The sequence below is a fragment of the Corvus moneduloides genome, chromosome 2, assembly GCF_009650955.1.
Source record: "Corvus moneduloides isolate bCorMon1 chromosome 2, bCorMon1.pri, whole genome shotgun sequence".
NCBI lineage: Eukaryota > Metazoa > Chordata > Aves > Passeriformes > Corvidae > Corvus > Corvus moneduloides.
Window position 1 is genome coordinate 950,699 of NC_045477.1, and position 13,063 is coordinate 963,761.

The window sequence follows — 13,063 nt, forward strand, 5'->3', positions numbered from 1 at the left end:
GCTGGAGAAACCTTCTTTCTCATCCTTCCTCCCCCAGACAAGAAATAAAGTGTGAAATGCAAAACTTGCCTTTTGCAGCCTGCTGCCTGCCCTGGCATGGAATAAACTGCTCTGGGAGCAGCTGATGGGGTCACTCGCTCCAGGGATCCACTTGTGTTCCTCACTGCAGGCACTGGCTGCAGTTGGGGTTTCCAGAGTGGTCCAAAGAGATAAATCAGCCCCATCGACAGCAGAACAAACTCCCAAAGAAACTTAGCCCATAAAGATGGTGTATTTTCAGATCCAGGGAATGCCAACTGTGTGCTGCCAGCTCCATGAGCTGAGAAGACATAAATATCTGCTGGTTCTCCACACTGTGGGAATGCAGCTTGGCCTTCCTTGCGTGCCTTCATTATTCCTAGATGTGACTGACTTGTCCCGTAGTTAGAGACTCTCAGCATCAGGGAACTGATCCCTTAGGCAAAGGTAGCACTTCTTGTTCCTTTTGCATTTAGTGCCTGAGGGTATTTTAAGTTTTTCCCGCAATGAAAGCTGAGAATTTACTTATGGGGGAAAACCCATAAATAATCCTTTAGTTGTGTTTTTTTGAGGAGCTGTGACAGTGAAGGAACAAGATCAGATTTACTTCAGGGAGGGAAACTGAAAGTGTCCAGAGTCCATGCTTTGTTGCAGTGGAAAAAGAAACACCATTGCCCCCAAGAATGTTTGGAGGCCTGAATTTCATGCTCTGTATGATAAAGGGTTTGGAAAATAAAAGGCAAGTAAGACACTCAGTGAAAGCTGGTGAATAGTTTGGACCACAAGTTTTGGAGCAAACTCAGGTAAGTCTCTTTTTGTGAAAGATAATTAAAGTTTGTACTGGACAGAACTGACCTAGTGAAGCATTTAGGATGTTCATGGAAATGGGTCCTAGAGCAGGTATGCAGTTGGGTTGTACCACCACAAAGAGAAATGTGGGAAAGCCTGTTGTCCTGGCTCCTGGTATTGCTCCAAAAATCAGTGCTTTCCTGTTGGGGTGGACCATTAGATCAGTTAGCACTCACTGGCAAATCTGCTGAGAACAGACAGATGGGTAAACAGCTTTAACCAGGTTTGCCTGCACTCTCTACTGAGGCAATATTTACCTTTCTATTTTTTTTTCCTCTGATGGCTTTAAAATGCTCTGTAATATTTACCTTTTGTTCTTTTTTTTTTGTTTTTTCCTTGAATCCTTTAAAATATCTTTTCTGGTGTTCATGGTTAGTCCTCCTGTCATTCATTTGTTGATTGCCTGGATGTCTTTCCCCCTCAACTTACAGCTTGCATCTTTCCCTTTCTTGCCTTTAAAGTCTTGCCTCTTCTTAGCTAATATTTCATATACTCAGAGCTTCCAAATGGTCTTTCTCTTTGCTTTGAGATGCTGTACTGAGCATTGCAGTGCTTCTGTTGATTTTGGTTTAATTGGAGGTTTTAGAAGTGGTGGGGGCTTTCGTTTTGTATTTTTTTTTTATCTTTCCCAGACTGGTTTTTTGGAAGTCTCTCCTGTTAAGTTCCTGGCCCTGATATCTTCCTGGAGACCAATCACAACGTCTGTGAAAACCTCCATCTGCAAGCAATAAAGATGTGAGACATGAGGCACTAAGCCCTTTTTTGGCAGCAGAGGGAAGCAGAAGTGGGTTGATCTGGATCCATCTGGCAGGGCAGGTTGTCCCTGGATCAAGCCCTTTCTCAGCAGCGCTGGTTGCCCTACAAGGGAAATGCGTTTTGGAGGACATGCAATAACCCCCTGGGATAACCCCTGAGGATACTGCCAGAGGAGGGAATATAACCCCAGAGTCATAGAGGGGTTGGGGTTGGAAGGGACCTTAAGGCTCATCCAGTCCCACCCCTGCCATGGGCAGGGACACTTTGCACTGTCCCAGGCTGCTCCAAGCCCCAATGTCCAGCCTGGCCTTGGGCACTGCCAGGGATCCAGGGGCAGCCACAGCTGCTTTGGGCACCCTGTGCCAAGGCCTCAGCACCCTCACAGGCAGGAATTCCTTCCCAATATCCTATCTAAGCCTATTCTCTGTCAGTTTGAAGCCATTCCCCCTCTGGACTGGCTCCAGCAGTTCCACGTCCCTCTGCTGTTGGTCCTCAGGGCTGGAGGCAGATCTGCAGGTGGGGTCTCACCTCAGAGGGGCAGAATCCCCCCTTCACCTGCCCATGCTGCTTTCAATGCCAAAAATCCCTCCTGTGTAGGTCCTTGTGGTCTTACTGATGAGGTGAGGGTCATTCTACCTGCAGGTGCTCTTCTGCCTCAGGTTTATTTGAAACACAGCATGGGCATGAAATGAAATGAGGAACATTTTAAAAAAGCCTTAGAGTCTTCCTTTCACAGATCCCTCCTTGAGGAAGTACTTGCCTTGGTTTGGTTGGTTTACTTGTCTTATTTTATTAAGTCCAATATCTTCATCTGTAATGGAGGCATCTTTCATCACTGCCTTTGCCTTACAAAGGCAAAGTACCACGGATGTCACTGACTTCCCATAGTTAGACCTGATGGCTTTATTATCCATATTTTTCCAAAGCGTGCTGGGAGAAGCATCACTGCCCCTCTGAGCTGTGGATATCCCAGCATGCTGATTGTTACAAATATTTCCTGTCTGGATGGGGGCAAAAAAATCCTTGTGATGAAGACTTAGCCAACTGCTAGAAGTCATGGACGAGCTGTGTAGCAACCAAAGTGATTTTTTTTCACATTATACTTAATGCTCAGTCTGCACAGCTTGGGGTTTTGGGCTGATTTTCTGTGTGGTGTTGGACAAACCATTTCAATCCCTCAGCCTTGGATTTTACCTCTGGCGTATGGGAATACCAGTGGTGACCATCTCTGCAACAAGTTTGGGTGCTTCACCCTCACAGCAGGCTGATTCTGATCTCTCTTGTAGACAGACAGACATTTTGCTCCTCTGATCTCAGGTTTATCCTTCAGCTGTGGCCTTTGGCTGTGAAGAGTAATGAGAAATTGACCTCCAGTTCCACAAACATACTTAAAATGTTTCCAGTTTGTAAGTTTCCTGTAAACTTCCAGTGCTTAAGAAACATGAAGAGCCTGGTTAATTACAGGAGGTACTGACAAGTGCTTGTAATGTCATTTTGTGCCTGAAGAATAGGTGGGAAGCAGTGTGTGAAAGCACTGTTAATTTTGGGCAGGATGCATGGGGCTTTCTGCTTTTGCTGTGGAACTGTGTGTGCTGCTTTCATTATACATTCGATTATATACAAGCCTTGTACATACACTGATGAGAGTGAGGCAAAGCTGCTTCATTATTTTGGAGACTCACTCAAAATATTTTCTTTCTTGCAGAGACTTGAAGATAGAAAATCTGTTGCTAGATGAAGACAACAATATCAAGCTTATTGGTATGAAACCAGTTTGGCAATTCCAGTAATTAAAATTGTTAGTTTTATAAAGAGAGTTTTTGAGGCTTCATAATCCTCCATGTGACGACTGCTAATGTTGCTGCAGAGAGGAGCTGAGAGAGTATAGATAGCAATCAAGCTGTTCCTGACAGCATTTTGTGAAAAAAAGGATCCGAATAATTCAGCTTTAACTGGGTATGGGAATAATCCTACATCTTAAACCCACATCTTTCATATTCAAATCGGGAGCTTGGTGAAGAATTTAAGAATTGACACCACAGAAGTGGTTTATTTTATTATCATGATCGTTTCTTATTTGCTAGGGGCTGGATTCTGCCCCCGTGAGCATATGCTTCCACTGAAGTCAGTGGGAGTTGCACACATTTTTAGCAGCTGGCAAAATGTGGTCCTATATTTATATTTGTTAAATTTGCTTCCAGCACCCAGTACAAAATTGGTTTAGAGGGCCGTTAAAAAATAAAAAAGATCAACGGTAGAGCCTTGATTGTATTTAGGTATCAGTTGTGTGGGGTGCTTGATTCATTCAAGCTGTGCAGGCATTTTGGATTAATCATTGGTGGGTATAGTCTCTCACTGCCTTGCATAACTTCCATTAATGTTAATGTGGGCATTGAAAAGAAAATATTCCTTTCATAAAACAAATGCCAAACATCTGTTTATATTTCTTTCCATGCCTTCACTTTTGCCAACAGCAGTGTCTGTGGTTGCAGACTTAAAAAGTCAGCTGACTTTCCTCAGAAAGTTTCATGGGCTGAAAAGTGGTGAAAACCACTTAACATTCAAACATCCAGGTCAAATGGACACTCACTGTGACGTATAAAGCACATGCATGTCCAAGCAAACAAGGGCAGGATGATTAATGAAATCTGAAATACCCAGGTTCTGCTTAGGGAATTCAGGTTTGGAAATGCTACCGGGACTTTCAGTGATTACTCTGTAGCAAATCAACTGCCTGGGAAAATAACAGCAAAGAGAACTCTGCATTACCGCGGCTGTGGGTCAGGAGGATACTGATCTGTTACCATGAATCATTCATCAGTACTCATGGATACCACCCATTATCCTGATTTAGCAGATAAGTGAGACCAGATGGTTTGCACCAGCGCTCTATGAACATCTGATGGATTTAAAGGACTCACATAACTTCCCTGTTATTGGGTGTTTGATTACACAACACTTTGTGAGCTTCACATCCAAACCAAGGCCTTCCCAGATGATACATGTACAATTAAAACTCATGTGCCAAAGGAAACGACTTCAGGCCTGTTCCTGCAGTTCCATTTGCTTCGGCTGCATGGAAAGGTCTCCTCGCAGTGGGTGGTGTGGGAAGCATAGAGAAAAGAGACAGTTTGATCTTCCACAGCCTCAATAAATTGTCCTCAGGTCTGCAGCCTGATGTTTAAGCAAAGCAGATTGCAGGCAGTGTGTATTCTAAAACAAAGCTATTAAATCCCACCACCCAACTGGGGATGTTGCAGCAAAAGAAAGGTTGCAATATTTTATGTAGCCTGTCTTACTAGAAATGATCAGTTGTGTCATCACCTAGTCCTTCCCAGGAAGGTTCTTCAGGAGTGAAGAACGTGTTTGGAGGAATTAAAGTGCTGCTTTTCACGATTGGGAGAAGAGACCTGGAGCTACAAAACCATCTCACGTTACCTGCTGTGGGGTGAGAGCTTGGTTTCTGTGGTTTGTCCAGCAGCAAACACAGGAGTAGCCAATAAAAATTAAAATGTTGGTTTTGTAATAGCTGGGAAAGGAAGAACAAAAGGTGAAATGAATATTGAAAGTGTGACATTGAAGTCACTGCTTGTTCTTGCATTTTGGTGAGAACTGGATGCCTCGAGCCCCTTGCTTCACCCAGCTGCTCAAGGGCACCTTGGATTTGTTCCTCCTTTTGGCTATGTGACAAGGGGGTTTAGAACCTGCTCTTAGATATTCTTCTTGGCAAAATTCCCTTTGAGAGGACTTACTCTTAGCAGTCTGTTAATCACATTGAAGAACATCAGGATTGGAACTGTCGGAAATAATTCACTCCTCATTATCTACCAGCCCATGCGGTCAGTGTCTGATAAAGACAGCGGGAGAAGCCGCTCACGGACCACGCAAATTTCTTGGCATCCTGCTGGGATGCCCAGCTCTGTGGAGCTCTGCTGGTCCAGCTTGTCCAGGAGCTTGTATTTAACAGCTCTTTCCCTGTTCTGACTGGCAGAGCTCCAGGGATAGCCGTGCATCCATAGCTTGATGTGGATTCCCTGGAGGCGTTGAGGAGGAGTAGAGCAATGTGATGATGCTTCGATAGCACGAGTGGTGGGGGTGGTGGAGCTCCCATGTCAAAATATTTACTTTGGAAAACCAAGGGTGGCCTTTGATCTGAATTCTGTAATTTGCTGGGCTTCTTGAAAGGGAGCCCAAGGCAGAGGCAGGCAGTGGCAACGAGGTTATCAGTGCTGGTGGTCGCACTGTTCTTATCAAAATCAGCAATGCATCCTTAATAAAAACAATGGAAATCACACTGTGATCACGTTGTGCTGCCACAGTGTTAATAACAATATTCTCATCTCCATGGCTATGGAATCCCTGTCCCCAGGATGCATCTGTTTGCACACATTCTGCATTTCAACAGGGAGAAAAAAGCATAGCGGCTGAAATGAATGGGCTGAAGGAAGTGAATAAGGAAGGGGTTTACAACTGAAGCAAATAAGAGAATGAAAACCTCTCCCAGAGTATCCCTCCACGGATACTGATGGAGGGATGCTGATTGACACCATCACAGAATACAGCCCTTGTATCCTGTGACTGTAAAACATCATAGTACAGTCAAGTAATTTGGAGCTGGCATGACACAGCAGGGTAAGGACCAGGAATAAAACTATGGGGAGATATTATTTCTTTGAGTTTTAAAAAGTGTTTTATAGTTGACAGAACTCATCTCAGGCCACAGCTAATGAATACATTAATTAAGTTAATGGATCCTCTGCAGTATTTGTAAAAGCCCCGGGGATGGTACATCTCTAGCAGGGATGATTAAGCAGTGTCCAGAGACAATTGTTTTCCATCAGAGGCAAGGAAATTGTCTTGATTCTCCCTTCAGTTTTGACAGCGTTCTCCAGGAAAACCCCCAGTGAGCCTCTTTAGCTGTGAAAGATGGTGATTCCTGTCTCCCCTGTGCCTGCCTGGCTCTCAGAGAGGCAGCCAGTCGAGTGGAAAGCACTGTGCCATCATTTAGGTTTCTTCCAGGCACTGTTATAATTGCATTTTTTTGTAAGCATTTTAATACTTTGCCTGGTTTTGTGAAGGAACAAGGCTTATGTATCTGCCCTGTCAGGGTGCTTCTAATACCTCGAGGAACTCCTCAAATTTCAGCCAAACTTGATTTTCAGTGGGGTGAAAGCTGAAGGACAGGCCAGCACTGCAAGTCCAGTGCAAATAAGTTGCAGGTAAGAAAAGAGCCACAAATTAATGACTGAGAGAGGATACCGAGGAATTAATCAGGTGTCAGTGTTCTTAATACTGGTGGTTTTCAGAGATTCACAGAATATTCTGAGTTGGAGAGGACCCACAAGGATCAACGAGTCCAACTCTTAATGAATGGGATTTGTTGTTCCCTAAACCCATCTTGGCCTGCAGCCACACCAGCACTGGAGCAGACAGCAGGGAGATGTTGGGAACACCCTTGGGCTGCCTGAAAGCACTTGGGAAACTGCAGCCCCTCCTGCTGAGGGGCTCCCTCTTGTCTCCAGTGCCAGCTTTGCCAGTCCCTCGTTATTACTGCCACGAGAGTGTCAGATACACCCAGGGGCCAGGAATACAATAACTCAAGGCAGAAGTCAGGGAGGGGGCAGCCAAGTCAAGCCATTCCCCTTCTTGCCCCAAGGTCTCTGTGTGTTATTCCAGAGCCGAATCCTCTGTGTTTGTGCATCACCACAGCAGCCCCAGAAAGGGACCCCCCTTTACAGCTGATGGTTCATTTACACGATTTAGAGGGAATGTTGAAGAAATCCCACTTCACCTTGTCCCCTCCATAATGTCCTGCTGCAGTGTGGAAGCCACGGCAGCCGGAGGTGGCTCAGGACCTGGGACAAGCTCAGCTCTGGTTGTTGCCGTCCAGTTGCCAGCAAAATGTAGTTGCTTTGTGTATGAAATGGATAATTGTGCATGTTCTAAGCCTCTTTTTATTGTTTGTAGAAGCCTCTGGCTATTTAGCGCCTCGTAGAAGCAAATTACATAAAATTTTTGCATGTGGATGAGTTCTTTTTCTCCTTAGGGAGTTTGTTGCTTAGCTTTTGGAAGAAATGTTCCTTCTTTTCAACTTGTGCTCTAGCACAGTTTGACTGTGTCTCTCTTTCATAACTGTGTCTCTGTGCCTTTCACAGACTTTGGATTGAGCAACTGTGCAGGAATCTTGGGTTATTCTGATCCCTTCAGCACCCAGTGTGGGAGCCCAGCATATGCAGCCCCTGAACTTCTGGCAAGGAAGAAATACGGGCCCAAAATAGACGTTTGGTCCATGTGAGTTACTTCTCAAGTTTATAATTGTTATTGCAATGAGCAGGGACATCTCCAGCTGGATCAGGTGGCTCAGAGCCCCATCTGACCTGACCTGAAATGCTCTCAGAGATGGGGCATCAACCCTGTAATAACTGTCAGATGAGATTAAAGATGAAGTACAGTCTCTAAAACCTAAATTCTTCCTTGCTCCCGGTCACTTTGGTTTCTTTTTCTGTGTGTTTTCTTTCAGTGGGGTGAACATGTACGCCATGCTGACCGGAACATTACCCTTCACTGTGGAGCCATTCAGCTTGAGAGCCTTGTACCAAAAAATGGTGGACAAAGAAATGAACCCCTTTCCCACCCAGCTCTCCTCAGGTAATCCAGGGGGGTCGCTGGGACCTGTCCAGATCCAGTGGATCAGAGGTGTTGCATGGAATTACGGATTGTGAGTCATGCTGCTGGTGTGTTGTGCTAGTTGGGAAAAATTCCTTTTTTCATTATGGCCTCTGGAAGACCTGCAAGAGTTGATGTAGCAGAATTCCTTTTGCTTTGTCTTCTGGAGAAGCACCAAGTTGTGCTGAATATGAGAGAAGGAACAAATCTTTGAAATTCTGTGGAATTGTCTTTGTAGAGCAGTTGGTCAGTTTTGCACATCGAGAAGATTTTAGCACAGGGTAAGGATGGAATAACAGATTATTTTCGAATAACAGATCCCTGGGCATTATCATGACTGGGGTTGAGTGATAAACTGCCTCAAATGACCTCACATTTATTACAGAATAATGACATGCACTCAGTTATTTTGGGACAGTTACCTGGGATAACCTTTGCGTGTTCACAAAATGCAAATTAGTTGATGTCTTAGTATTAGAAATATTAATTCCTGCTTCAGAGCCATGTCACTAGGCAACAGAATTACTTTTCAGCTTGTAGCAAGGCCACTGCCAGCATTTGGAACAAGCTCTATTTGGTGGCTGGGTTTTATTTTTTTTATGCCAAATTTGTTGTCCATGGAGAGCTTCTGTCTCCTACCCTGGCAGCCTGTTTGCAAAGGGCTTTTGATAAAATTAAAAGATTGCAAACACAAAAAGGGAATGGAAACTGCTGTTAGAGGGTGTAAGAAAAAGCCCTTGGGAGTTGAGTCACAAGGTGAATTCTCCAAGTACAGATTCAGGGTTCCACCTTCCACCCGGTAGAAGGCCAGACCCTGAGCAGCAAAAAAGATCACATTGCTTTTGACAGGCTTCGTTTCGCTGTTTCATCCATCCTGCCACTTAACAATGGAGACCAGATTTTCTCTCTGTAGCATCTGTAGCTCACTTGACACTGTGGTCCCCAGGGAAGGCAGTATTTTGTTTATCCTGTGAGAGCCCCAGCAGCCTGAACTTGCAGAGAGATGGTGGCAAATTAATGGACTAGATTTAAACATGTTAACCTTTGCTCACTGTGGACAAAGGTGCCCATCAGTGCCTGACCCGAGCCATGGGCCATGAGAGCTCAGTGACATGGCACAGTGTGATTTAAGGTGACATTTGTTCCCGCCGCCGTGAGGCTTGGGGTCACTGGGCGGAAACTCTGCTCCTCTGCTCTCTGAATTGTAGGGGTTTGTTACCTTCTTGGGTTTATGGACCTTCTATTTTAATTGGGTCTTAGTTTCCATTAATTCATCTATAAAGTAGAGCATTTTTACAGGAGTCTGTTTTGCATGCTCAGTACATTGTCTTTCAATATCTAATTTCCTGGTTACTGAACACACAGTCCCATCATGCAGGTAGCCAGTCTTATCACTGAGCAGGAAAACACTTCATTTGTGTGACCTAAAATGCTGGGTGACAGTGAGCACCCAAAGCAATCTGGGTAGCAACAGGGAAATTTTGGAGTTGGTGTTTGGTTTTCCCGCTTAGGAACCTGTTTCTCATTAAGCTTCTTGAACAGCAGCTATCTGGTTATTGATTTTAGGTGAGCAGAGGTCAGATGGTCAGGAAGTTGGTGTTCACCTTACACATATTCCTTTTCCCTCATGTTTGCTCCCTGGGGAAATCATTTTGTTGTCCCACAGCTGTGTGGCTTAGCTGGAAAAGCTCCTTGTGCCATCTGAACTCAAATCAGCCAAGGTGCTGTTGCTCATCTCTGTTGCCCAGGTCTGGGAGCTTCCAGGGGGGAATCTTCACTCCAGAATTAGTTTCTCCCAGTCTGAATCTGTTGATCTGTGGCACTTCACAAGCTTTATTTAAGTAGTTTGCCTCTTGGCAAGGGTGGGGATGGAGAAGTAGGATTTTTAAGGAGATGTTGGGTGATTTGGAGATCAAGCATGGTGGTGCTGAAGGAGGGAGTGTGGGTTTGGGGATTTCTCTGGCTCTGAACCCATGGGACCTGTGAGGTTTCTAACACAGATGTGGGGGAAGCACTGGAGCGAGAGGGGATGAAATGGGAGAACAAGGGGTTTGTTGTTTGCTGTGATGGGGGTGAAGAGGGCACACCAGGCACGCAGAGAGCAGCTTCCAGCAAGTTTGGGAACTCGGATGTAGGCTCTTCCTGCTGCTCCTGCAACGTGGCTGCTGCAGGATAATAACAAAAATACTCGGGAATATTTGAGTAAAGTATCTCACATAAATCAGTGGTTAGTGAAGGGAGAGATTAGAAAAAGCCCAGCTGATGCCTGGCTGAACTGGTAAATACAGAGTAATACATCTCTCTTGCACACGTAAGCTTCTTGACACAGAGAGGGCCCTCTCTCCAGCTGAAACCTGATTTTTGCAGGTGTTTTATTCTCCCTAAATTACATGGAGGAGCAGTGAAATCTAGCCTTGATAATTTGAGGAATAAAGACCAAACCTAGTTAAAACAGAGTTTACTTTCAGCTCAGAGAGGCACTTCTTGTGAGTTTTCAGGCAAATCACTTGATTTCATTGCTCCTAATCATGTCAGAAGCACATGACTTAAAAATTGAGCATTTTTGCAAGAAACTCAGGAGGAGTGGTTGAATGTCATTGAAAGTTGAAGGTTCAGGAGAACAAAACAAAGCCTGTTTATTTTGCTGTCCTCTCTTAATTTGGCTGAAACCTTCTGCAGCTGACTGTACGTTGGATGGAAGCCAAGGGAGAATTTATCCTTATAATGTCAAAGGGAGCCAAATTTGCTGTGTCTTCCTTCCCAGGTCTGCATCCCTTCCCTCCCCTCCACTGAGCCCTGCTCCATCTCCTGCTTCAAGCACAGCGATTTGTCTCTGACCTGGCTCCAGCCTCTTGCCCTCATGTGAAAATTAAATGTTGGCTCACCTGTTCCAAAACTTCAAATGAGCTCTGAGACAAAAAGTGCTTTTTCCCCTCTCCTTTATAACTCTGTAAATCATTGTGACTGTAAATAATTGTTTGCTTTAGTTACTAATCCCTTACCAGTTCTTCATTTTCTCAAGGACACTGGAGCATGCAGGAAGGAAAATGTTCCTTTTTAGTGTGCTCTTGTTCAGGCTACTCACCTGTAGTAACTCATCTCCTGTGAAAGTCCTAAAGCAGATGACAGAGCTGTTGGTTGGGGTTTTTCCTTGATCTCTTCACAGCGGCCATAAACTTCCTGCGATCTCTGCTGGAGCCAGACCCTGCAAAGAGACCAAACATCCAGCAGGCCCTGGCAAATCGGTGGCTCAATGAGAACTACCCTGGAAGAGCACCACCCAATGTCACCTATCCAAACAGGTACAGCGGGGAGGGGGGGAGAAAACCTGCCATGGTGCCTGTGCATTATCTCCCTGGTGTTCCAGTTCCTTTTGTGTGACACATCCTAGGAATTGCTTTTGTGACTCCATCCTAAGCATTATTGGGATTGGCCCTGTGTTGCTTGAAATGGCCAAAAGCAATGCCTTAAACTGGAAGCTGGCAGATAGTGCATTATTTGCAGGGTGGGCTGGGGTGCAGATCTTCTGATTACTTGGCTGCAGGCCTGGGAATGGGGGTGTGACAGGCAGTTCTGATCTCCTCCTTTTACTTTTGGTCAGTAAAAGCCAGGCTGCTTCTCCAGGAGGGCCTCTGCCTGTTTGTGAGGTTCTGTGGATGAAGGGAATATGCAAACTGTGGTGAGAAGGGTCAGGGTTTAATGGTCTCGCTTTGTTGGTTGTTGGTGTTGAATACCTGCACCCTGCTGAATATGTGGCTAAAAGCAGGCAGAGAACAAATCTCATGGTCAGTCAAACATCCATCCAGGGAAAAAGAAAGAAGGGAAGATGCTTGTGGTCCAGTTTGGTTATAAATAATCTTGCTCGACTTGAAACATCTGCAGCGTAGAGTTGCAGTCAGTGGAGAGAAATAAGGGCACTTTTTACATAACCATTCATCTGACTTCTCTCTGATTCTGCCTTAGGATGACTTTGTGCCCTGGAGATAAAAGTTCCTCTCCAGTGACTGTAAATGAAGCCTCAGGCAACTCACTTGGAATTACATGTCTGTATTTGATCAGATAAAACCTCCTTCCTGTATCAAAGCCCTCCAGCTGTGTCTCATACTCTACCCAGGACCTGCAGGATTTACTGGCTCCTCTTTGAGAAGAGGAAAAAAATGCAAAAGAAATAGGGCTTGAACGTACTTTCACAGTTTTTTGCTTTTTTAGGGGCATTTCCACACCTCTGTTTCTTAATTCCTAGATGAGAGTTGTAAGGCTTTCGTCAGGTTGTGGTGGAAGGGTCCTTTCCAGAGGTATTGGTGCAGTGAGGTGTCCAAGCCCTATTCCAAATGCTGTTCCAGCCTCTCGTGGCTGGAATAGCTGTGCACTGCTCTTTATTTATGGAATCAATCTCCCCAGAAGGCAAGGGATCCTGTGGAAAAAAGGGAAGAAAATGCCGTGCTGAACTGCAGAGAAGACATAAGTTTGCTCATGCCTATGTGTGTATAGGGTAATATAAAGCAGTAATAATAACAACAACAAGAAGAACAACTATAATCCTTTCCTATTAGAAGTATTTTCAAAGGGAACATCAGTATGGAATGCTGTGCTTTGCTGTTGCAATAGAACAGTTGCTTGCCTTCCTTCCTTCCTTCCTTCCTTCCTTCCTTCCTTCCTTCCTTCCTTCCTTCCTTCCTTCCTCCTTTTTGTTCTCTCACTGCGCTGCTTTTGCAATCATTTTATCAGAAATTAAGAGAAAAATAGATACTCCTTCTATCTGAAACCAAATTTC

At 44.8% G+C, this 13,063-nt stretch overlaps 1 protein-coding gene across 2 annotated transcripts in view; it reads left to right on the forward strand.

Annotated features, from left to right (window-relative positions):
- HUNK (hormonally up-regulated Neu-associated kinase) overlaps positions 1-13,063 on the forward strand; it is a 46,319-nt gene that overhangs the window by 20,064 nt on the left and 13,192 nt on the right. For both annotated transcript variants that reach the window (XM_032094977.1, XM_032094985.1), the window contains exons 3-6: positions 3,329-3,384; positions 7,779-7,914; positions 8,144-8,271; positions 11,456-11,591. In XM_032094977.1, the coding sequence (XP_031950868.1) occupies positions 3,329-3,384; positions 7,779-7,914; positions 8,144-8,271; positions 11,456-11,591 (456 nt within the window). The remainder of the gene's footprint in view (positions 1-3,328; positions 3,385-7,778; positions 7,915-8,143; positions 8,272-11,455; positions 11,592-13,063) is intronic.